This window comes from Terrapene carolina, unplaced genomic scaffold, assembly GCF_002925995.2.
Source record: "Terrapene carolina triunguis isolate 2854851 unplaced genomic scaffold, T_m_triunguis-2.0 Scaffold62, whole genome shotgun sequence".
Taxonomy (NCBI): domain Eukaryota; kingdom Metazoa; phylum Chordata; order Testudines; family Emydidae; genus Terrapene; species Terrapene triunguis.
In genome coordinates this window covers 40,548,204-40,571,935 of record NW_020664413.1, presented here as the reverse complement: position 1 = coordinate 40,571,935, position 23,732 = coordinate 40,548,204, and the positions used below count along the sequence as shown (strand labels likewise).

The following is a 23,732-nucleotide window of genomic DNA, read 5'->3' as shown; positions in this document are numbered from 1 at the left end:
GGGGTTCTATCGCAGTTACATCAGATTTGCCTCTACCAGAATAAGCCAGAAGAAACGGAATTTATTTATCACATGACCCCTCTCTCTCCCCACCTCCCACACACAACAGTCAGAACATTCGGAGAACGAGATTTGCAAGCGTTGCCCCCAGGATATACAAAGATGTGATATACCAGCGCTCACCGGTAACATTGTGTTTTTATTCTAAAGCAATTTCTTCAACCCCCGTTTTTTTTAAGGGGAAGTGTATTTATAATAATTTCCCTGGTAACATGAATTTTAAATGAACTAATAATAATATAACCCAGCCCAGACACTATGTGAAGTCTAGCCCATAAAACATTAAACAGCAGACAACACTTGGATTGTAGACATCCGCAGACTCAGAAGATGCACGTTGAGTAACATAAGATACTATAAAATGCCAACTGGAATACACTGATTATGCATTTTTTATTTATAGGCGGATGAAGTGAAATATACTTTCGTCTGAAGAACATAAAACTAATCTACATGTACCAGTTCAGTTTTTGATCTATTCCCTGCAAACTGTAAAACAAAGCATCGTATTTGTGTTATTCACGAATAGAGTTTATTACTATTTATCTTATTGATTATTTATTTAAAATATTAATAGCTTAACTCTGACGAAATAATCGATGTGTCATAGAAAACAATGGTAGGTCTCGAAGTGGTTAAAATATGTCTTCGATCAAAGTAGTTTATTCTGTTTTGTTTACAGATCTACAACACTTATATTCAAATCTGCTGGGGTAAAAGTTGAAACTTAACAAAAGGATACACTTCTTTTCTCAGCGTAAGTGACATTTAAAAAATAACACAGAGGAAAAACTAAATAATATTTTGAAGCATTGTTGTCCAGCGAAACACAAGGATCAGAAAATAAAGATTTCCCGTGTTGACCAGAACTCTAGGAGTTAAATATTTCTCACACTAGGAATTCCAGGTCTTGTCATCAGGGGATGGCGCAGGGGCGGCAGTTACTTGTCAAACTAAAAAGTGATGCGTCGGGACGATTTTGCTGGGAATACAGAAGATCTGAATCTTAACTGAGCATTTTTAAACGCGATAAGAATAACGTCTTCCTGGAAGGACATGTCTGGTTACTAACATTGCTAATACCATTTCTACGTTTACAAAATCGTTGTAAATCCGGCAAGATTATGTAAATAAAAAGGAGGAAACAAGATGTTTGTTTCTTTTATGAAATATTCTGTTAATTATGGCAGTAAGATTTGTTTTCACAAGGAATGTATCAATGTCTGCTACAGAAGATTACACGGAAGGAGATAACTTTCCTAACTAAAAGCTATTGTGATCATCTCGGAATAGTTTGTTTACCTACACTGTACCTCAGTTTCTACACTTAGCGGCTTCCTTTCATTTGTATATATTTGATTGTCAATTTTCTTTCATTTTTTTAATGCGCGAAATTAAGCTCGGGCTTCCAATAATGTCTAAAAAATTGATTTATGGTTAGTATAAAGACAACAGTATAAATAACAAAGGAGACGGGCAGCTGCAGCTCGGATTGCTATGGAAACCCTAATTAAATTATCACTATTAGATGATTTCTAATTTTTTTTTTTTGCATTCTAAGCTTTTTCTATTTCAGATAGCTAGAATGTAATACCAACAAAATAGCCCACCGAATTAATGTGTGCAAGAGATAGCTAATCAATAAATAAATGCCAACCTCTCGGAGGTTTTTGTATGCAGAAGTTTATCAGAAACAAAATGGCCGAGTGTTCCGCTTTGCAGCTTGCATTATTAAAACAGACACACTTCCAACTTTAAAAGGTGGCTTATTTTTTAAAATCTAAATAGATGTTCAAACGGCACCAGACAATTTGAAATAAATACACTTTATAAAAATGCGTTAGGGCTATTTGTGTGATGCCACAGTTTGTTTTACTCTATTAAAGACTTACAGTCTTAATTAATCCTTACATAAACTACAAACACCAGCCACTGTTACAACTGTTCAAAACTACTCTCTCAACTAGTTCAGACCAAATATACTAAATAGGTGAAATGTAATAGTCACCAGGGACCTGAATCAATCTCCCGAAGTTATGGTGAATAAATTCTACATATATCCACATAAATACATTAAGACGAGGATAAATAATCAGTGATACAAAAATGTCTCGCTTAAAATAATAAATACATATCATTTAGTCCAATGCAATCCTTACATTACTGAAGAATTCATAAATTAACTTCTCTGAAATAAGTTTATATGCAGGCAAGATCCCATCGTTCACAATTGGTCTAAAAACACCTCAGCATGACGCGCTGCTAATACTAATTGATCTATAAGACTTACCTTCAAGTACATCATTACCAGATTATTAGCCCCTTGGTTTGCAGTATATTGCACTGTCATGCTTTAAACAGCTATAAAAGAAAGGATCCTTTTCATTGACTTATTTAGAGTCACAAAAAAAGAATGTAGCTGTTAGGGGAGAGAAATCCACTAATACTGTTGGCACTCAGAGGAAAGTAACACTGTAACGTCAGAAAAGTGAGGTAATTTAAACGTGAGTACATTTCGCTCTCTCAATCCGTCCCAGTCCACTACAGATGCGTTAGTTTGGGTGCTTCCTGAATCCTTCCCTGAGATGTGTGGTGAGAAGTAAGATCTGTGTATGTAGGATGAGGGTCACAAGGTCCATGGTGATGGTTGCCTGGGATCTGAGCAGCGCAGCTGTAGTCCACGCTAGCAGATGAAGGATGAGAAAGATGGCCGATATTGAACATTGGGCCAGGAGCTGGCATGGAATCAACAAAGTTACCTCCGACATAAACGGGGCTGCCCTGCAAATTGGGATTGGCAAAGCCGCCGCTGCTTTGCATGGTGTGATGGTCATACTCTGCTCCCGGGTATCGTTTCTGCTGGGGTAAGCAGCTGCTGAGAGGTGCCGTGTAAGCAGCCAGGCCATACATGTTTTGCTGTGATTTGGCAAAGGATGTTGGCGAAGGAGCATCATAGCTAAGACTATTTACAGTTGGAAGCTGGCTGGAATATCCTACGTGATTTGGGCCACTTAAGGGTGGACTTCGGTCAGGGGACTGTCCTACAGGAGAGTGCATGATCCCTTTGGCTTTCTGGTCTTTTTTGTACTTCATTCTCCTGTTCTGGAACCAGATCTTTATCTGGCGCTCCGTCAGGTTCAGAAGGTTGGCCATTTCCACTCTTCGTGGGCGGCAGAGATACCGGTTGAAATGAAACTCCTTCTCCAGCTCCACCAGCTGCGCGCTGGTATAGGCGGTGCGGACTCGCTTGGAAGCCGGGCCGGGGGGACTTTTATCTTCGCAGTTGTCTCCTGCTGAAGGAAGAGAAACAAATAAAGGTTGATTCTTGTATAGACCCTGACACAGCAGCCGGCTAAGGACGGGACAGTGCTCTAAAGATCGTTCTGTACAAACCAAACCAACACAAGCCACTGTCCCAGTTCTGACGAGGTAAATGACTCTGCTATTGTCAGGAACTGGTCCTGTGTGTGCCCTGTCTATGCAGACTCACTCACACCGAACCTGTGCCAGTGGTTTGACTAGAAACAGATCAAATCCCGTGTACCTTGGTTTTGCTTTCCCCTGCTCTCTTCCAAAGGTGTATATTTACCACACCGATGCGTAGTTGATGTAACATAGCCCTTAAGATATTACCAAACTGGAATTCAAAGTAAATTGAGACTTAATGGGCAGAGTACTGACCGTTTTAAGGGAAAGAGTGTGTCAGAGATTGCTGATGATTTCAGTATAACCCCCTTTCATATCACATTAATTAACGATGAGGTACACACTATTCCGGCTTTTTAAAAATATGCCCTGAGTCTGAGCACCCTGAGATACCCCTCAAAGAGACTTTAGTGGCCTCATATCCAAGTCCCTCTGTCCACGCGTCTCTCTCTCTCTCTTTTTTTTTAGCAGACCTAACACCCGATCCTGCTCCCAATTTGTACAATGTCAAAACTCACATTGCTTCAAGTGGGAGCAGGCCAGGCTACTTAATCCAGATACTTAATCCGGATTCTTTATCAGGATTCTGAAGCACCAGAGGCGGGGGAATTCATTAATAAGGAGCAATGGTGGATAATAAAAGGGATGAAAATAAATTAGATATCGGGGGATTTCTGAATAGTCTCAATTTAACTGAATGGAGAAAGAGGGGGGGACGGGTCCCCCTTTCTTTTATCCCAAACCAGAGCAAAGGCCAAATGGCAGGATTGTAAACCAGCAGAACTGCTAGCAAGAGTAAAACAGACAGGGGACTGGCTTTATCGCTTTCAAATCAGAAGAGATGCTCCCATTACTGGAAAAAAGACTGGGGACCTTTCCAGGAATGAGTGTTAGGAATACGTGGTTTTCAGTGCTTGTGCTGTCTACATTTCTAAAGGCTCCGTATTAGAAGCCATTTCGGAGTCAGGGAGAAACGACAGATTGAAGCGTTTAGACGGAGGGCGAGGAAATGCTGTTTTCCTCTGCACGTCAGACGGCTCGAATGGCGAGCAGGAATGTAAACCACACATTGGTGCTCCAGTCCAGTGGCCTCTCCCTGTAGCACTGCATTGTCTCCTCGAAAAGCCTCGATCAAAGCGCAGGGGACCAAAGCATCCCGCAAATTCGGGTTCTAATAGACAGAACTGTTATTTACAGTGAAACAGGCCCCGAGCCGCAGAGGACTCGATTTAGGAGCCCCTCATTCAACTATGCCAGACTCCACAGAGTCGACATGTCAAAGATTTTAGGGGCACTCTTTCCCCGTGCTTCATTGGCCCCTCTGCCCTGCTGGGGAGGGGCTCTGGCCAGGCTGGTCAGTGTGCTGCTTAGCAGAACCAGGTACAGCTGGACTGGGGGGACGTGAAGGGGTGACCCCAGGGAGGGGAGCGTGTCGGGTACCTGAAGCGGCGCAGGTGTTTTTCTGCTTGGAGTTCTGCCGGGACTCTTTCATCCAGGGGAAGATCTGTTTGCTAATGGTGGCCGTGGAAGAGCTGGAGGAATTGGGGCCGCCTTTGGTTTTTTTCGGGGGGGCCGCATTGGTGGGATTCGGTGGGGAGGAGGGGGGCAGCGCAGGCGGCTGCTGCTGCTCGCCTATACCCGGGGGCTGACTGCCTGCTTGGCTGCTGCCGTTGGTCCGCATGCAGCTGCCATTCAGCTCGCTGCTCTTGTGGGTTGGGGCTCGGATGGGAGTCGAGCTCTGGATGGAGCAGGCGGAGCTCGGGTAGTCTGTGTCCAGGGCGGCTTGTGCATAAGGCTGGTGGGCCGAGCTGTAGCTGTAGGCGTCGGCTTTGCTGTAGGTGTAGCCCCCGAAGAGCCCCGAGTTATCGTAGTAAGCGGTTTTCTGCATCTTGCTCTCTGGAATCGCCAAGGCCTGCGGACCCTGCTCAAATAACATTGACTGGGTCCCAGCGGCTCACGTGTTCGGCCTGGGCCACTCACTGCCTAGGAAGCCACCTAGGGGGGAACAGCAAGAGACAAAAGAAACTTTAATTGAGAAGAACTGGTGTGATTTCCTAGACTTTAAGGCCAGAAGGGACTATCCTGATCTAGTCTGGCCTCCTGCACATGACAGGCCACAGAACCTCACCCACCCAGGCCCATCACCTATGTCTGAATAATGAAATCCTCAAATCTTGATTTAAAGATTGCAAGTTACAGAGAATCAGCCTTTCACTCCAGTTCAAACCAGCAAGTGACCACTGCCCCACGTGCAGAGGGAGGCTGTAAAACCCTCCCTACTATCAGGAAGGCAGACATCTCCTTTAGCCACACACACACACACATCCTTACAAACACACATGTATACACACTCCCTCACATGCTTACATATAGACTCACATACACGAACTCATTCACTCAGTCGTACACTTTGACACTCAGACATGCTAAGATTTGGCCAGGATACAGATTCCTTTCAGACCCTTCATCTGTAAATTTCACACGCTTTCCTTTCAGATCTTTTATCTTTGCAGCGAGAGGGAGACTATGGATTAACTTGATTGAGAAGCTACACTGAACATAAAATGTGTGAAAAATACATTAAATACGTTAAAAATAATCCTAATCTAGTTGAATAGTCAGACAAATCCCTCAAAGTCTTTCTGAGGGTTTCCTTCTTTCTCTCTAACCAAAAAGCATAGATCAAATCACTTAAGTGAAGGGATGAGCATTGGGCCCCATCTCTTTCAAATCTGAACAGATCCTCTGATAATGGCGGAAATAATGTGCGAACAATCGCCCAGACTTTAGGAACACATTTCAGGATTTGTTTAATTTCCCCTCGTTCTAGTTTTTTTAAACTTTGAACTGACGCTTAATACATTTATGTCAAAACACCTGAGCCATTAAAAAGAAATTTGTGAGGCTTACAGTGAAAAATGTGAGGTTACATTGTCCCCCAGTATCATTGTAGTATAACTTTAGATCATTTAAAAAATCCCAGATGTATGGAAATTAATTAAATACTGTATTTCTTTTGTGCATTGTATCTACACATTTTTTCCTCCCTTGTGTTTCCCAGAATGTGTTCTAAAACCACACATACCCCTTCCTCTCTTTTTGTTTTGTTTTTCCAGCTGCACTGTCATATTATCATTTATTTTGTTATCATATATGTGTATATATTTATCCATAATATGCATGATTGGTGACCCTCCTATACCATTTTGGTATAAAGATAAACCCACCTCCCCACTCCCCCCCCCCTTTTTTTTCTGGACACGCAGGCGCAAAAGTGTGAAAGAGCCCCAGATGACATGATGGATTGAACCCGAATTAGAACCTGAAAAAAATAGAAAATTCCATCTCTATTGTAAATTCTGCCTCTTTTTTCCTTGAAAGATTCCTAGGAAGTTAAAGTATAACTAACACCATTCAGTAACTTAAGTTTGCACTATAAAGAAAAACGCTTAGGTCAGCTACCCTATCTTAACTCTTTGATTAATTTTACCCTGCTCAAAATCTTTCACCCAACGTTTCTTGTTAGTTATTGTCAATCGAATCAATCTGAGACCATTTATATGGTTTGGTTCTCATTACAAACCATGTATTGTTTATGTATTAGCATGCAAAACTTATTTCAGATTTCAGTATTTTCCTATCAAACTGTTTGGTCTGGAAAATGTATCCAAATGAAAAGTTCTCCGTATAATCAATATTTTTGTTCGGATACAAAAGCTATAAACAATTTGTTGAATGTAAATCTGCATTTTATCTTTTGCAAGATGGGAAGTAACATGTAGTTTTGATCAATGCTATAATGGGGCTGCTACAACTTCTCTACTGGTACCCTTAGTATTTTTATGCATTTTTAAAAAATGCAGCTTTTATCCCCTCTAGCAAAATAAAGTACGGAATATTTCACCTGACAACATAGCCTGTATTTGAGAAAATCTCAGGTGTCTTTCTTTAATGTCTAAATGTATGAACATATTACAGGGAAGTGGTTCTAAAATATTAAAGCAGTCCTGTTAATTGTTATTCCTGAGTCAATATTTATGCAAGGCTTTAGTAGTATGTTACCTTTAATTGTATTTGTTTGCTGCTTCCCCAATAGTAATGTGTAGAACTCATTAGCATTGGCATTCTTTCTAAAAGTTACCACAATATATATTCTGAACTAAGATAACGAAAATTCGAGGTCACTTTAAATTGTTTATGCTGCCATCTCATCTTAAATACTGCTTCACCAGAGGAGTTCTTTTCTTTCATCAACATGAGCTGATAACTCTTTGGGAAGCTGGTAGGGGCAGAAAAACTGAGGCTTAGCCCCATCCCCACCCTGAAGAATGCAATAAACAGAGGCCTAAGAAGTAATAATCAAAGGCTTATTGTGAGTGCTAAGAAAATACAACGATCCAGACTCGGCTATCTATGGTTTAACTATCTTTCATAATTTACTTTTTGCAAATAATCCACTCAATTAATAATTTTCTACCTTTATCATTTACATTTTCAGGCATAGTCCGGACTGAAGCATTTTGTTAACACAACACAGCATTGTGCCTATTCTTTTATATACAAAATAAAATATAGTCCCCACAAGAATACACAGAATCTTAAGAAACAATATTACTGAAAAACTGTTAAAAGCCTTATTTCTTTTCTGAAATACCAACTGCTTGTGAACTCTGCTTGAACCTAAAAAGGAGGCAATGGGCCATAAATCACACGGACAATGCTCAACTGTTTGGTGGCTCATCTTTTAGATCTTTTTTTTTTTTTTTTAATCTTTACACGTTTTGACTTTACAAGCGCAATGCATAAGGCCATGTTTTTGTACGTAACACCAAAAGCACCGGCTCAACACTTCTTGGTTTGGCCAAAGACAGTCTGCAGAAAAGTAACCTCCAAATGGTTTGCCAGCGTTGTGGGGGGTGGACTGAAATGCAGTAGGGCTAGGCAACCACGAAGTATCCATGTCTGTGTTTCGAGTTTCCCTCCCTACTATCCAGAGAGGTTAACCTCATCTGAACCGTTATACATTACATATGGTAATGGGGCCCTTTGTCCTGTCTCTGTTTTCCAAACGCTTGGAAGCTACTACTCCTCATACAGTTTATATCTGGAAATCATACTAGATATAAGAGATGCAAGATTGTTAGACAAAATACCTGATTCTTCCACTTACACACACAGACACACACACACACACACACACACGCACGAAATACAACAACCTCAAATTTTGACAAGTTTCCAGTCTCACAATTGTGTTCGATCCGACACCCAAACATATTCATATTAAGCAGTTCTCTACTAATACTTCCACTACACTTAATTCTGCTTAGGATCAATATCTAATATGATACCGAATAAATAACAGGCAGTAAGAGCGGCCAGTGGAGTGGTTATTAAGCAGCCGGAGCTCTCACGGTGCATATCAATGCACCTGTCACTGTGGTTTGTAACAAAATTTATGACTGCTAGTACTATGGCAGTAAACGCTTCAGTAAGGAATGAAAAGGAAAACACTTCTCAAGACCTAGCACTTTCAGAAGGGTAAAACAGGCTACGCGTAGGAGGAAGACCAGCAAAAGAATTCCCTACTCCGCAAATTTTCCTTATTTGCAGCCTGGAAGGGGACATATATATAAAGTAGCCAAACAGTTTCCTTCTTTACTGCTTCTCTGTCAGAGCACAGACTATTTTCCTTCACGTTTCCAGGGACTTTTGAACCCCTCTCTGCTTATCTGTTGTTATTGTTTTTACCCCGCTTCCCCACTTCCCCCAAATCACGTTCTACTAATGGTCTTTGGATTTGCTGGAATATAGGTTACCAAACGGACGGATAGACTGCAACATGAAGACTTCCAGGAAATTAACTCCCCCTCCTCCCAATTTTTGTGGGGGAAGAGTGACTGATGTAATTTGACCATGGCTGCCACTGATACTGAAATGTATTCGTGTTATAGATTGTACATAATGGCTCACAGAGGGAGCCGCGTTTTATTAGGTATATGTTCTGTTTCTCTTCCAGTGATTTAAGACTCTGTGAGCCATCTGATAACATTGGTAAATCAGGATCATAATGTTGGTCTTTCTATCTGACCGATTTCAGAGTTCTTCTGAGCAAAGGAGAGGTCTTCCTAAAATATTGGTCTGGAGCTTTAATATTACTGTTTGTAACCAGCCTTTGGTACATAAAAGCAGCATTAAAAGGTTACTGGCTTTTAAAGAGCCCCACTGAAGATGGTGACAAATTCCCATTCGGTGGGAGCAGAATCGGTCCGAATGTGGTTCTATCAAATACTTCTTTTGTCTTCCATTGGTGTTTAAATAGGTTTAATAATGAGCTACTTTAAATGGGGCGACAGCATTTTAAATAATGTTATTTAGGTGAAATAGCTTTTACAGTAATAACATTCTTCGTGTTTGAAGTATTGAGTTAACGCTATTAAACAGTAATAGATTTGAAAATCGATTATCAGTTACCATGTAATGTATGTTAGCTTACACTAGGGTGATAAACTTTCAAGCATTTTTGTTCTTTACATATGATAAATTATCCGTGGCAACTATTTCTGTAGCAAGCGAGGTGACAAATCTATAGAGACAAAAATAAAAACTCACCACACTTATGTTTTTTCTTGATTTTTGACTTTAACTCTTTTTGTAGGATCTTCGGATTCCTTTGGACAATCCGTTGGGACGTACCTGAAACAAAAGTGAGAACTTTCAGTGGAAGCTGTTTTGTTTTGTACTTCCTTCTTGATAAATATCATAATAAATTCACGCCTTTTATGTAGCAATTCTCTCTGTCTCCAACTCCACATCAGCTCTTTTACTAGACAGATAACAGGTGCTTCACATGTATTTACTAACAACACTTTGAAAAGAAGCCTTTGGTTTTTATACGATTCATCGGCAAAACTTTATAGAGGCCTTGTTCCACTTTTCCAGACAATGCAGTACACACAGCTCGTGAGTCTAGCACTCAGGTAATTAGAGCCCCGAAGCTTTGTAACCATTTGGGCGGAACATTTGATAAAATAGCTCCAACTCGGATCGAAATAAAAAACAGTGCCACATTCTCATGGCTTCCTTAAGGCTTCCAGCACCTCCACAAGTTACTAGCTACTGTAGCAATGTTCTTTGCCTCTTAGGGGGAGGAAGTGCAAACATGGCAATTGTGAATTGTAACTTCCCCCCCACCCCCAGCAAAAGGATCTAAATCTATCTAGCGCTGTACAGTGTAAGTGATAACTGCATGCATTTCGCATGGGTAAGGAAAAGCATGCACTGATCCAACCATCACACTAAGAAGAATGGAAATTTACTAGAAAGACCACAGCGCCATTACCACGGCTCTCATACATTATGTATAGCTATGGTTATCTCGGTTTTGTCACAACAAGAAAAAAACAAGGCACAGCACTTGTGCACAGATCTGCCACCCCCGGCTCTGATCTACGAATTTAGGAAAGAGGAATAAAAATTCAGTTGGAACTACCTTTTCAATTCCCTATTTAAAATACATAAAAAACTAAGATAGAAACTTTGCCTGCTGTACATACACAACAAATATTTGTGGATCAAAATGAACATTTTGCATTTCCTTCTGTAACGTGTCGACTAAGGAATTTGAGAACATAAGAAGTGCCAGAAAATCCCCCACCAAAAAGCCCAGGTCATTATAAAGACGATATCTAGCAACCATAAGCCTTTGAAATGACCTTTGGCTTGAATAGCAATAACTCACCACTTAATGAACAACCAACGGAAGCGCCTCCAATAGCTCACAACATAACAGAGCTTGCAACTTTCCACCAAATCTTCTCTGTCCCTATCCAAACCCAGTATGATGCAGCATTCCCCCTCCAATTCACCTTAATTTATGCTGGCAAACTGGAGTTTGGGAAGTGGAGCTTCATGATTACACACGATGCTCTACCAGGTTCTTGGTCCAAGGCCTGTCCCGGTAACGTCTTATATAATATATTCACGTGGGCGTACGTCAACTTTAAGTGCTTTATTTTTTTATAACGGAGTTCATTAGAAATAGAATAGTACGTTACAGTGTGTAAGAAGAAAGCATAAATTCGGTACACCTTAGCTCTTGACCGGAGAGATCATAATATTGTTATCAAGTCATTGTTATCCGCTGTTGATTAATATGGTAAGTTTTCATTTTGTGTCTAATTAATTATCGACTTCTGATCCTTTTTGCAGCAGCACAACAGCCTCACCACCAGCTCAGTGATATCATCCTTATTCTAGACAGGGGTTACTTTGCAACCAATTTTGCAAAGATATATTTTCTATCCTAACGCGAGCAACATCCGAAGTTTGTAGTTCTAAGGATCTGATGCTTAAACACGTTGACTTTATGCCATCTCACCGAAGCTTCGTCAAAGAAATAGAACTGAGCTCTGATAAAAAGTTGCCAGGGATAAATCCCAGGAAATCTTTAGAACTATTCAGGCATGGACCCAATATAGGTATTATTGAAATTTTAGGTGAAGTTATAAGTGAGTGCTTCCATCGAGCCAAATGAAATGCTGCTTGCAGTAATTGGATTCAGCTGACTAACTTGGCAGGCCAGCAGCTTGGAGGCATACAGCTAAGAAAAATGTTCATTGCCTTTAAGTTCTGATCGAGCAGAGCACACGCAATTGACAAAACAACTTTCTTTCCGTCCTTTCATTGTTCTGCATAAATATGGATGAGCATCTAAAATGAAGGAAGATTTGCCTAGGAGATATAAAGACTTCTGTTCAGATTTCGTCCAGCAGTGCCTTATTCTGAGTTTCTGGTACCCAACACAAAGGTTGGATATTATATTATGCTAATTTCAATAAGTATAATCGGGAAAGATCTTCCATAATTCATATATTTTAAAAGGTAGAACGTTATTTAAAACACGAAGTTTGCATTTAGTGGGAGGTTCTGGCTATTTTAAACAGCAAAAAGTTGAGTTAAGATTTAAACATGTTTCTGTGAGATCCATTTATTTTTACTAGGCAAAATAGGTATGAAATTTGTTTGTATTTTATTGGTTTTAGACCCCAAACCCTCCACTAAATATTCCCTCGCTGAACACGCTGTCTTATTTATCAGTTGATCAAATTATGGAAATAGATTTAAAGAAAACTTCTTGGTGTATGAATAGCAAATAGTACTTTAACACCATGTGTGACTGAAATAAATAAAAAACCAGTAGCTCAGATAGAAATACAGCATCAAATGATAAATATGAACCAAAGCCTAAGGAAATACGTGAGTATGCGAGTGCATTTGCTAAGAACATTCAAGAAACCATTTGTGGAGGCTCCCTTACCGGTGAATTTGATTCAAATCGTACAGTAAAGATCAACCCGGCTACACCCTGCCCAGCAGTCCAAGTCAGCGAATTAATAGGATGCTCTATAGTATTTGGCAGTGACAGTACATGAAAAAGTTTTTCTTTCTTTTATTTGTTCAATTGTCATACCATACTTGAAACCACCAAAACCAGGAGCGGGGCAAACATATTCTCCTGAACGTTTGGAAAGTGTTTCGTTTACAAAAAAAGAGCATATAACTATGATGATATTGCTATAAACGTAGATGAAACATATTTCTAGACATATTTTGCACTCAGATCACAGATTACTAACAAGTTATATTTAGTCTCTGACTAAAGGCGATAATGCAGATCTATGGTTAAAGGTTCCATTTTGTCATGCAATTGCTTACCTGTGTATCAATTTATCATAAACCTGGGCTCCTCGGTCTCAATATCTGTGCTTGCAGTTGTTAGAATATATCCTTCACCCTTTGTCTGCAGACAGTACTATCCTAAACCTGATCTTGCGGTTTTACAGACATTTTCATACACCAGTATTCCCGATAGAATGAAAACAGGTTCAGGCTCAACTACCAATAAAAGAGGGCGAGTGGCGTTCGGAATTTGTTGTTGTTATTGTTGTTGTTGTTGTTTTTAATTCACAACAACAGTCCTTGGCAATCAACCCCACGGAATAAAAGTCAGCAATTGGCCGGCGAGTGCTTTGTTTTGGTTTTAAATCGTTCGGCCATTTATGATTTTTTTGAGAAGAGCAACAGAAACCCCTTTATAATCAGAAATTTAGGCGCTGCCTTAAAATACAAGCATATTTGTTCACGTGATCCTGAGAGCAGATTGTTCTGATTGAGGCTGGAACTTTCACAATGTCCGTCCTCTCTAAGCCCCCCAGAATACACATGTCTGGGGGTATTACACAGGGATCCAAAAGCACCCATAAGCTTCACGTGAAAGCAAGGCAGCAGTCCAATGCAAAAACGTCTCACATTCCTGGCTTGTATTATTGTTTTAGGTACCAAAGGGCAACAATTCCTTCCCGGCGTGTTACAAATCCCTTTGGATAAATTGATCTTTTTGGTAAAGTACTTCGCAGACCTTCTCTTCCTAGAGAAATCAAGCATTCTTAGACAAATTGAACTACCACAGCAACCTTCAGTGGAAGGATCCCTTAATCCATGAACACTCTCTCATCGCTATTATATTAACCCTTTTCTTTGGGGGTAAAACAAATACACAGGATATTAATGTGGATGGTAGATTTTTTCAGCCATAGCTGATCAAATAAATTATTAAATCAGAAATTTCCGATAGAAGATGAAAAGAAATTTGGATTTTATGTGACCGAAAATATGGTTTAATAAAAACTTTGAAGCACAAATATACACTACAAAGCTGTCTGAAATGGTTTTACTAGTATGCACTAATCTTTGTTTTCTCCTTCTCTATAGGGGGAAACATTTAGGTAAACTCAGATTTTCCAGATCGGAAGACTAAAGAAGCCTTAGAAAAATCGCCTTACTTTTCTGTTTGTGCACTGAGTCTGATCTCTCTCTCTCTCTCTCTCTCTCTCTCTCTCTCTCTCCCTCTCTCTCTCTGTATATGTATATACATATATACACCGAGAGATAGAGAAAGCACTATATGTATATATGAATACCTGTACATGTACACACAGTTAGAACACTCTTTCTATATGTAATGAGTGTATACAAATGTCCTGAAAAGCTCAAATTCTGTAAAAATTTATTTAGCTCCTTTGTTTGATTTTCTAAGGTGTCTGTAGCTATAAATACACCGCATCTAATCTAGGATCTACTAAGATTTCATTACCATCCAAAGCATGGAGATCTGACAGTAACGTATTACCTTACAATACTACCCATAAGTGTATTGTAACATTTATCTAAATTACTTTGCTTTTCCTGACTTTGCAAACAAGTTATAAAAAAGAATGCAGTCCAGTTACTGAAGCAAGCATTCAAGGTAAATTATTGTTTAGGACTCCGGATTTATGATCTTATATTTCTTGGAAATGATGTACTTGAATCTTGCATCAAGTAAAAGTCAATTGTTCTTTGCATCAGTTTCTGCCAGCCATATATTTCTATATCAGTGTATCTATCTATAGATCTATCTGTACTTACATAGAGGTATGTATGTATGTGTGTGTGTGTGTGTATATATATATGTGTGTGTGTGTGTGTGTGTGTGTATATATATATATATTCGGAATAGTGTTCACACATTTTCTAATGACGAAAATCTCGTTTGCTCGTTACACAAAAGTGAAAGTGCAAAGTGCGCCATTAATCAAGTAAAGATCAAGAGGAGGGATTGAGAAGAAAAATCTCCCTTTTTATGCTTAATTTGTAAATATCTCTTAGCAAAAGTCACACGCCACAGAGGGGTTCATTTAAGTTATACGGCATAAACATAACAACAACAGCAAAAATTAAGATATTGCACGGGGACCGCAAAAGCAATAAAGAAGTGTGAACCTCCAACGATAGTAGGACTCAAGCTTTGAGTGAATTTGTCTCCAGTAAAGGATCTGAAGACTTCTTCAGTCGGAGCATATGTTCATAGAGCAATAAAACAGAAAGATTTACAGTCTTCGCCCGCCCCTCAGCAGCCTCGCACCCTTTCAGGAATTACTTACGATGATTTATAACAACAACTCCGGCAATTGTCAAACTGATCAAATATCCCAGGCTATATGCAGGAATAAACGTTATTATTAAAGCGTTTCAATTTATGTTCGGGGCCATGTTACCGCGTGGCTTTATGGAGTTTGGTTTCTTTCTGGGCAAAGAGGATAATATAAACTTCATTGATGAAAACAGAGGAGTTATCGTGAAGCAGCAAAGCTGGTTTTTAGTCTCACCACCAACGCGCATACGCGTTTGTCATCTTTGAATAATTGAATTAATGTGTTATTGTTTGAATGTATAATTCATAACAGAGGAAACTTTGCCTCTGTCCTGCCACCGAAACGGAAGTAATAAAAGCTACAATCTGGATTTTTAGAAATTACTCCAACGAGGGATAATAAAGAATATCCTGTTCGCAGAAAGTATTTCCAACCGACTATGCGGTTTAATAGAGAAATCTCAGCCTTGCGGTCTGTGTTTTATAGGATGGGGAAACATGGTTTGTATATAAAAACTGCAACCCTCAATTTTCTTTCAGCGTGGACTACTGGTTCAAAGTTCTAAGAGTGTGTGTCTCCCGCAAAATGACCTAAAGACTGGGGGCTTTTCATAGCTTTTTTTTTCTGTTTTCAACATCCTCTCCCCGCCCCCGCGCCACTCACACATACACAAACACACAGGAATGCTCTGCTAATCATTTAAGATAGAAACCGAAAAGGACCAGGTCAAAACTGGGCATTTACCCGACAAAAATAAAAATAAAAATAAACCCTTCCCTTTGTGTAACGGTAGCAGTAATGTCGGGGGAGGGGGGAGAAGCAAGCTCGGAATTCATTATCTGCTGCTTAAAACCTGCCTTGGGTAAAATTTCAACTCAGTTTTATAGCCTTCTATTATGACGCAAAGAAAAATTTACGACCCTTGCTTGAAAAGAAGTTCAGGGCCTTTTCTCACCATTTTAAGAATGGGCAGCAGATGCCCTGACAGCCAGTATTGTTCCCAGTAAGACATAAGCAACCAGTAAATCTTCTCCCATTTCACCACACATACAGCTCTTAGTAAACCCTTTCCTTTCCTTTTGCCTTCTTGTTACCTCTATGCAGAACGTATACACGCACTCACACATAAACAAAGGAAGCCTTTGCCCAACATCATAATTTTTCATAAAGTGTAAATCTTTTTTTCTGAATCTAAGGTCACCATACAAGCCTAGACCAACTTCTGACTATTGCATGGTTCCAAATCAGGAAGCAAAGGGTCCTATTTGTCAAGCATTTGACAGCTAAGTTCATTAAGGATTTAAATATGAAGTAATAAAAAGTAAAATGTTTACATACCAAGCTTCTTTTTCGGCTGCTACCAAAGATATAGGTGTGCAGGGAAAGAGCCTACACCCTTTGTATATTATATTCTTGGGATCTCTTCAGTTTTCAAGTCTGATAGAGTCCTTTGCTTGGCAGATTAATGACGACTCCGTGTTTCTTAAGGGACGTGCTGAATTAATTATTTCGCAAATCACGTGGTCAGGACTTGTAGAAATCTATTCTTATCATCTTCCTTGCACTTTGAATTCTGCCTGTTATGACTGTTCCTAGCAAGACCGTTTTGGTCTATACGGTTACAAAAATCAGGGGGAAAGGATAACAAATATGGCCGTTGGAAGCTCTGTGGCTCTGCATTGAAAGGTCCCTATTTACTGTACTGTACAGTGAGTGGTGTTTGCTATTGACTCTGCCTTTGCTCCTCATTCTTACCTTAACGACTAGTGGTGATATAATATACAGAATTGTATTGATGTATTGGTAGTAACAGGAGGAGCCATTAGACACAAGACGGTCAAAGTATAATCAGAAAATGTGCCTGAATATTTAAACTTAATGTCTGGGTACTTAAAAACACACATGTACGCACATCTTCCCCCCTGCATTCCATTGTATTCAGGGCACAATCCTTATTTATGGCGTTATGTTCATTTCACGTTCGAAGAGGGATAATCTATTTTTGGACTCATGCCTTGGCCACTCTTCAAGAAAAGATAAGTCATATGTGACATATATCTGTGCTAAAAATAGTGCAATCGACCTCTTGTAGTAAGAAATTTGTTGTTGTTGTTGTTGTTTGAGGTGCTTATATCAAAAAGAAAGGAGGAGTCTGCTACAGGTCTACAGGAAAGTTCAACTTTCTACATTTTTCTTTTATTTGTGTCTCATTGAGATCAGCTTCTAACTTAAAAAAACTACCCCATTTCACTCCGATTTTTAATTTAAAATTAATTTCTTTCATCACCCACCTAAAGTGCATACCTCTTGTGTAGGGTTCGAGGTAACTTCAGGTGTGGTTTCTTAATACTTACCAAGCGTGCATGCATCCGTGAGTCATTTAAGAGTGGCTTGTTAAATGTAAAACATTAACAAATGGATGATGGGCACTTTAACTGCCGCCTGAATGTAAATACAAACTTCAGTTTGTCCCAAAGTCACACCATTCTAGTCAATGTTGTTAGAAAAACTGTTCAAAGGGACAGTTGGATATAATACTTCGGGATTATAGATAAGCTTCCATGTTTTTACAATATTATGCAGGGAAGGGCCTGCATAATTAGAGAATGGAGATTCATATGATAAGGACAATTTGGTCAAGGTACAAAACAGAATGTTTTTCTCTACATCTTTTTTTATTTCAAATATATATGGAAGACTTACATCAAAACTACAGGAGACAGTTAGTATAAATAATACTTTAATGAATGGCAGCAAAACATTGATAAAGCCTATAAAAAGCATCACACGCTGACAGATATCATAGTATTTTTGGACAATGCAATCTTATAACAAAAGACTACACAACATTGTATCCGTGATAAGCAAAAAGAAACATCTTTACTTCTTAAGCTATATAACGTAACCTCTCAGGAGAGTTAAAAACACTTCTGCCTTTTCTATGGAGTAAAATGGGGGATAACAGCAAATTAGTGTTTGCAGTCATCCTTACACAGAAATGTACATCCCTGAACCTTCAGAGCACTGGCAGAAATATAAATAATACATTTTGGTACGCTGGTGCCTCAATTCAAGTATTTTCAGAGTTTACTAATGTGATTGTAACCAAGTAAACTTAAACTCCTGCTCAAACTGGACTGGCAAATAGGATTTTAAGAACTGTGTCTGAACCAAACATTCGTCCAGAAGATATTAACATTTCAAAAGACAATGGGCCAACTTCTACTCTCAGATATATCCTTGTTTTACTTCAGTTACTTCAGTAGATTTCAACGGGGGAGAGGAGAGAGGTTGCACCTGAGAGCAGAATTTAGCCCTTTCACTTTAGGTATCCATCTCAACCTAACACATACAAATCAAGGATTTGTTTCTCTGAGCAAGTTACTTTAAAGAATATTACACAAAGGAAGCCAAAGCTGTGGGCTTCCTCCCCAAAATAACATGTCTGCATGGTTCACAGTTTGCTCAGCACAGACACTAGGTAAACAATAGCGGGATTTATCTTAAATCAGACTAACCAGAGCTTCTTTTTCAGATTAATTTTGACAGAAAATACATGATTTGTGACAACTGTGTAGAGTTAACGTTGATTTTAAAAAGAATTGCTTTCAACAACTTCGAAACTTGTCTGAGGAAAGCCCTTCCCAAATGCTGCATCTAACTGCTCTCCATGTTAGAAAAAAGGAAGAGTAGTTAGGGTCCAAAAGGTTAAGGGTTTAGAGGTCACTCTTCCCGGCTGAAATACAGCTAATCGAATAGAAAATTTGTCCTCTGGATGAACCTGTTTCTGCAATTTAGCCGAACTTCAGTAAAATACCTTTTCAGCTTCTCAACGTGAAAGCTTCAGAAAAAAGACGTCTTTACTATGTATGAACTCTGTGCTTTTTGTATTAGAAACAATGATGAGAATAATGCAGGAATATCCATCTTTAATATCACGACGTGGAGATTCAAGTATGGCCATGTGCAAGTCTGAGAACTAGGCTAACCCTAAGGAAGAACAAAGAATTGTCTTCAGGCTCTAATACAAAAGACCAAGGCTTATAAGACACTTTACTGAATTCTAAGGATGAGTAAAGGGCAGAAATTAATCCCTGATCACAGTTAATTTTGCCAATGAAATTATTTGTGAAGCTCTTGCCTTTTTATTTCTAACCTATATTAAATAATTTTTCCTAGTGTTTTCTCAAGTAAAATGTCCAGATACTAGTTTATTGTCAACATAGTCCAACTAGTATACGCTTTTGAACTTTCCAAATAACTCAGATATTGTTATCTTGTATTTCTTTGTATAGAAGTAAGAATTTAGGTTAAAAATAGAAGCAATGTCTAGTTAAAATAGCTGGTGCACTGGTATATCCTCGTGACTGTTTTCAGTGTGCAAATAAAGGACTGATCTTTAAATCCGTCTACATTAAGGTGTAAGTTAAGAGGGCAAGTTGATTTTGCTCAGTTTATTAGCATTTTAGCCAAGAAATAAGAAAGGCTCATTGCCAAAAACTTTTCAATGGTGCAAAAGACATCCCCAAACAAATCAAAGTACATTAGACTTGTTCAGCTATTATAAAAACATTACATTTCCCCCTAAAATTAACTTTCTTTCATTTCTAAGCGTTCAATCCAAGCTCATTTTTCTTCTTAAAAACGAATAGCCCTCCCCAAATCATATTTCCCATCCCTCTTAAAAACAATACTTTAATTAAAAATAGGACATGAAACAAAGAGTATGTCATCTATTATGAAGACAGAATGGCTTAAATAATGCCACAAATCGCTTTGATTTTCACTCTGGATGTTTATTTATTTTTTTTACAGTTTTCTGTTTGTTTGTTTTTCTTAAATTAGGAAACTCTGCTTTAAAGTATAGCGCCGAATAAAGCAGACATTTAAAATACAATATAAAGAATGTAACTTCTTGATGATACATTTTTAAGATTTAGGAATGCTTTCATATTTACAGAAAAGGAAATCAGAAAAAGAGACAGAAAAGTTCTGTATGTTCAGGTTAACTGATCATTATGCATATGGATACAGAAAAGAAGGAATACTGGATTTCACCTCTCCTCTTTAGTATTTTTGGTTTGACTATTTTTCTTTTCTTTCTTTCTTTTTCTTTTTACTCTTTCTAATTAACAATAAATAAATACGCTAACATAAGCAGAAAAAAATAACCCGTTTTCACTTCACTTCTACGCATTTGTTCTGAGGTGTTATGGAAATGAGCAAGTGTTTTCATCACACCATGAAATGTAAAGCAGCACAAAAAGTTCACAAATACTAGTCTCCCTAGTTTAAATAAAAGACTAAGTCATAGATTTCTGTCCTGAATTTGCCCAAATGCATAATCCCGAAATTGTATGGGGCAGAAAAGGCAACAAAAACAAAATACCGGAATAAAGCTTCAAATCTCAACTTTAAAATTCAAAACTGAACATAGTTTCATTTTCAATGATTTATTAATTTTTATGGACCGAAGATCTCACCTAATATTTTCCCACTTCCCACTACCTGTCAGAAGAGTTTTTAGGTTGTGCTAATGTAGGTAATTCAAATAAAGTCCAAAGTATTGTCATTTTGTCTCCTTTGTACAACAGCACCTTAAAGCAAGATGACCCTCTTGAGTCTTTAGCTGCTACATGCAGGCTCTGCTTGGATAATGTCAGTTATGTACAGTACTGTTCCGAATCAAAGGATGAAATGGAAAATTTCACCTCTTCTATAAAGTTGTCAAGTCAGTCTGATGGTCCTTGGAAACAGTCTGTAAATGTTGGTTTGAACCAGATGAAGAAGACCTACCCTTAGTGTTGGGCAGTTTGTGATCTTTTTTCCACTTCATTCTTCTGTTCTGAAACCAGATCTTGATCTGGCGTTCAGAGAGACACAAAGTGTGGGCTATTTCAATACGACGACGCCTAGTCAGATACCTGTTAAAATGAAATTCTTTTTCCAGTTCTAGGACTTGCTGCCTTGTGTAGGCTGTTCTGGAGCGTTTAGGTTCCCCTCCGGTGTAATTGGGATTCACTGAGAAAAAAATACGTATAACTTTAACAATCTAATCTTGGCTTTCTAGTTACACTTCATAAAACAAACCTTACAGGCTACCATGTGGCTGTTATGTCTGATCACATTTCCTTACAACAGACGTGCATGTTTCTTCCTTCTTTATATAGAGAGAGACTCTGGAAATCTGTACCATGCTCCTAAAATGGAGTTTTCTCCTGCACAGAAAAGAGCCACATGGCCAACGGCCTATTTCCTCTGCAATAAAAATTTATGACGAGTGTAATTGGCTACCCCAGTTTAAAAACCTCATCTCTTACTAGTCTTGGAAGGACTTTAGCAAACATCTAACCGGATTAGCTTAATCAGGGTAGAAGAGCAAAGTAAGAAGATAATCCTTACCCGAGTTAACATGGACTTTCTTCATCCAGGGATAAACTACTGCTGGCTGTTTAATTGCTGACCCGTTTGGGGTTTTGAGGTTTTGCTGCTGGCTGCAGGCTCGTGAGTTGGATATTGGAGGCGGCAGACAATGCTCTGCTTGACCGGGGAAGTGGCTCGGTGGGCCGGATTGCTCCTGTCCATGACCCCGCGGCTGCACGGCAGAGTCTTGGGCATTGGTACAGCTAAAGGGCTGCTCGCTGTAGTTTGACCGTGGATAGATTCCCTGATGCTGAAAATCAGAGCCTTGCGATGCACTGTAATAGTCGGAGCCATGCTCAGCTAAGTAGTTATTCTGTAAATATTCCTCGCAAGGAGGAAATTTAGGATCCACATACTTAGAGTTCACCATATACGAACTCATGGCCATTAATTTCTGAAGGTAGAAAATACTAATTTTTCTCGTGTTGTCTTTTTTTCTCCTTCCATAGAGCCCTCCTACTTGCTGTCAACTGAATAAAGTTAGGCATCCATGTGACTGGCTCAGCCAATGGAGAGGCAGGGAGTTTATCACCGGATTTGTGTGCATCTCATAATTTCCACCAATTTAACTAAATAATATACGTGTAATCAAGTGACCAAAATTCAATATAGTTTATTTTCAAAAGCAGATATTAATATGTTAAGAATATTCATCAAGCGATGACCGCTTCATTGACCCTCAGGTAAATCAAGCTTTTTGTCTGAATTGACTTTTCTAACCTTTGATGCCCTTTAGTCTAATTCACCAGCAATAATTTCAAACATGGTTTGTTACGTTTGTCAGACAAAATATCGAAAGAAATAAAGACCGAGAAGCTAAAATAGCATTAAGAGGAAGGAAATTGATAAGGAAACAAGAAAAAGAAAAGACATCAAAGAAGAGGGTAATATGATGTACAATAGATCTGTCCTGTCTTTGTCTTGCAGAGGTCATCCAAAAGTTACCAGAATCTAGTTCTGTTGAATAAAATTAGGCAATCAGTAACTTCTACTTCACTTTGCAAGTCTCAATATTAAAAAAATCACGCAGATAACAAGGAAACATTAATTTTTAATCACTAAAATCCACTAAATTGAACTGGAGATGGCATTTAACTTTATGTACAAAATTCACAGATGTAATTAGATAAATGCAGTCTTCATTCATCAATAGCGTTCTTGGGATACAAGTAAATACCTTTCAGTGTTTCGAATCCTGCTGGTGCTATCGTCATAAATATTTGGATGAAATCTGTATACTTGATATGAAAATTTTGCTAACATCTGGCATATCAAACTAACTTTTTAAGTGTCTTTTAAAAGATTCATTACTTAATTGGTAGTTTTCAGAAAATTTGTATTGATCATGTGAATAACGTTTTAAATTAACAGACTATTAGTAATAGTTACTATTGAACAACACAAATAGATATTAAGCATTGTTCTACTGAGTAGTAAATATGATAGAGGCAGCAAAACTTTTAGAATTCCCCAGTATTCAGCATGCACATGTCTTTTGATACCTTCAATATTTAAACTTCTAACCATTTGCAGAAAGGTGAAGTTTTTGCATCGACCATATATTCCCCTAGAATCGAATCTGTGACTATGTGAATACCACACAAATTCGGTTCTACAGGGTATATATAGACAACGTAATAACATTCTGTTTTCATCTACAATATAATAGTCAGGATCATTGCAATTTTCTTATTCCTTACTGTCTTCTGAGGAATGCAAACTATTCTGTTGTGATAAAGTTCTGAAATATGGATTTGATGAAGGGTGTGATTTCAAAAAAGATTCAGATATGTTATTATTGATGAAATGGATCTTTATAACTTTGTAAGAATTTGTAGCCACAAATTT

The 23,732-nt window shown here is 38.6% G+C and overlaps 2 protein-coding genes across 4 annotated transcripts in view; both read right to left on the bottom strand.

Annotated features, from left to right (window-relative positions):
* Positions 1–269: 269 nt before the first annotated feature.
* HOXD3 (homeobox D3) overlaps positions 270–23,732 on the bottom strand; it is a 37,335-nt gene continuing 13,872 nt past the window's right edge. For 2 of the 3 annotated variants that reach the window (XM_024213959.1, XM_024213883.1), the window contains exons 3-5: positions 10,099–10,182; positions 4,927–5,481; positions 270–3,353 (exon numbers count right to left, since the gene is read on the bottom strand). In XM_024213959.1, coding sequence (XP_024069727.1) covers positions 2,602–3,353; positions 4,927–5,422 — 1,248 coding nt within the window. In that variant the 5' untranslated portion in view covers positions 5,423–5,481; positions 10,099–10,182 and the 3' untranslated portion in view covers positions 270–2,601. The remainder of the gene's footprint in view (positions 3,354–4,926; positions 5,482–10,098; positions 10,183–23,732) is intronic. The other variant, XM_024214129.1, reaches the window with a different exon arrangement.
* HOXD4 (homeobox D4) lies at positions 18,223–23,420 on the bottom strand. Its single transcript, XM_024214253.1, has 2 exons — positions 21,864–23,420; positions 18,223–21,482 (listed from the first exon to the last, which is right to left on the bottom strand). Exons 1-2 carry the CDS (start codon positions 22,270–22,272, stop codon positions 21,178–21,180), a joined length of 714 nt encoding a protein of 237 aa, XP_024070021.1. The 5' UTR covers positions 22,273–23,420; the 3' UTR covers positions 18,223–21,177.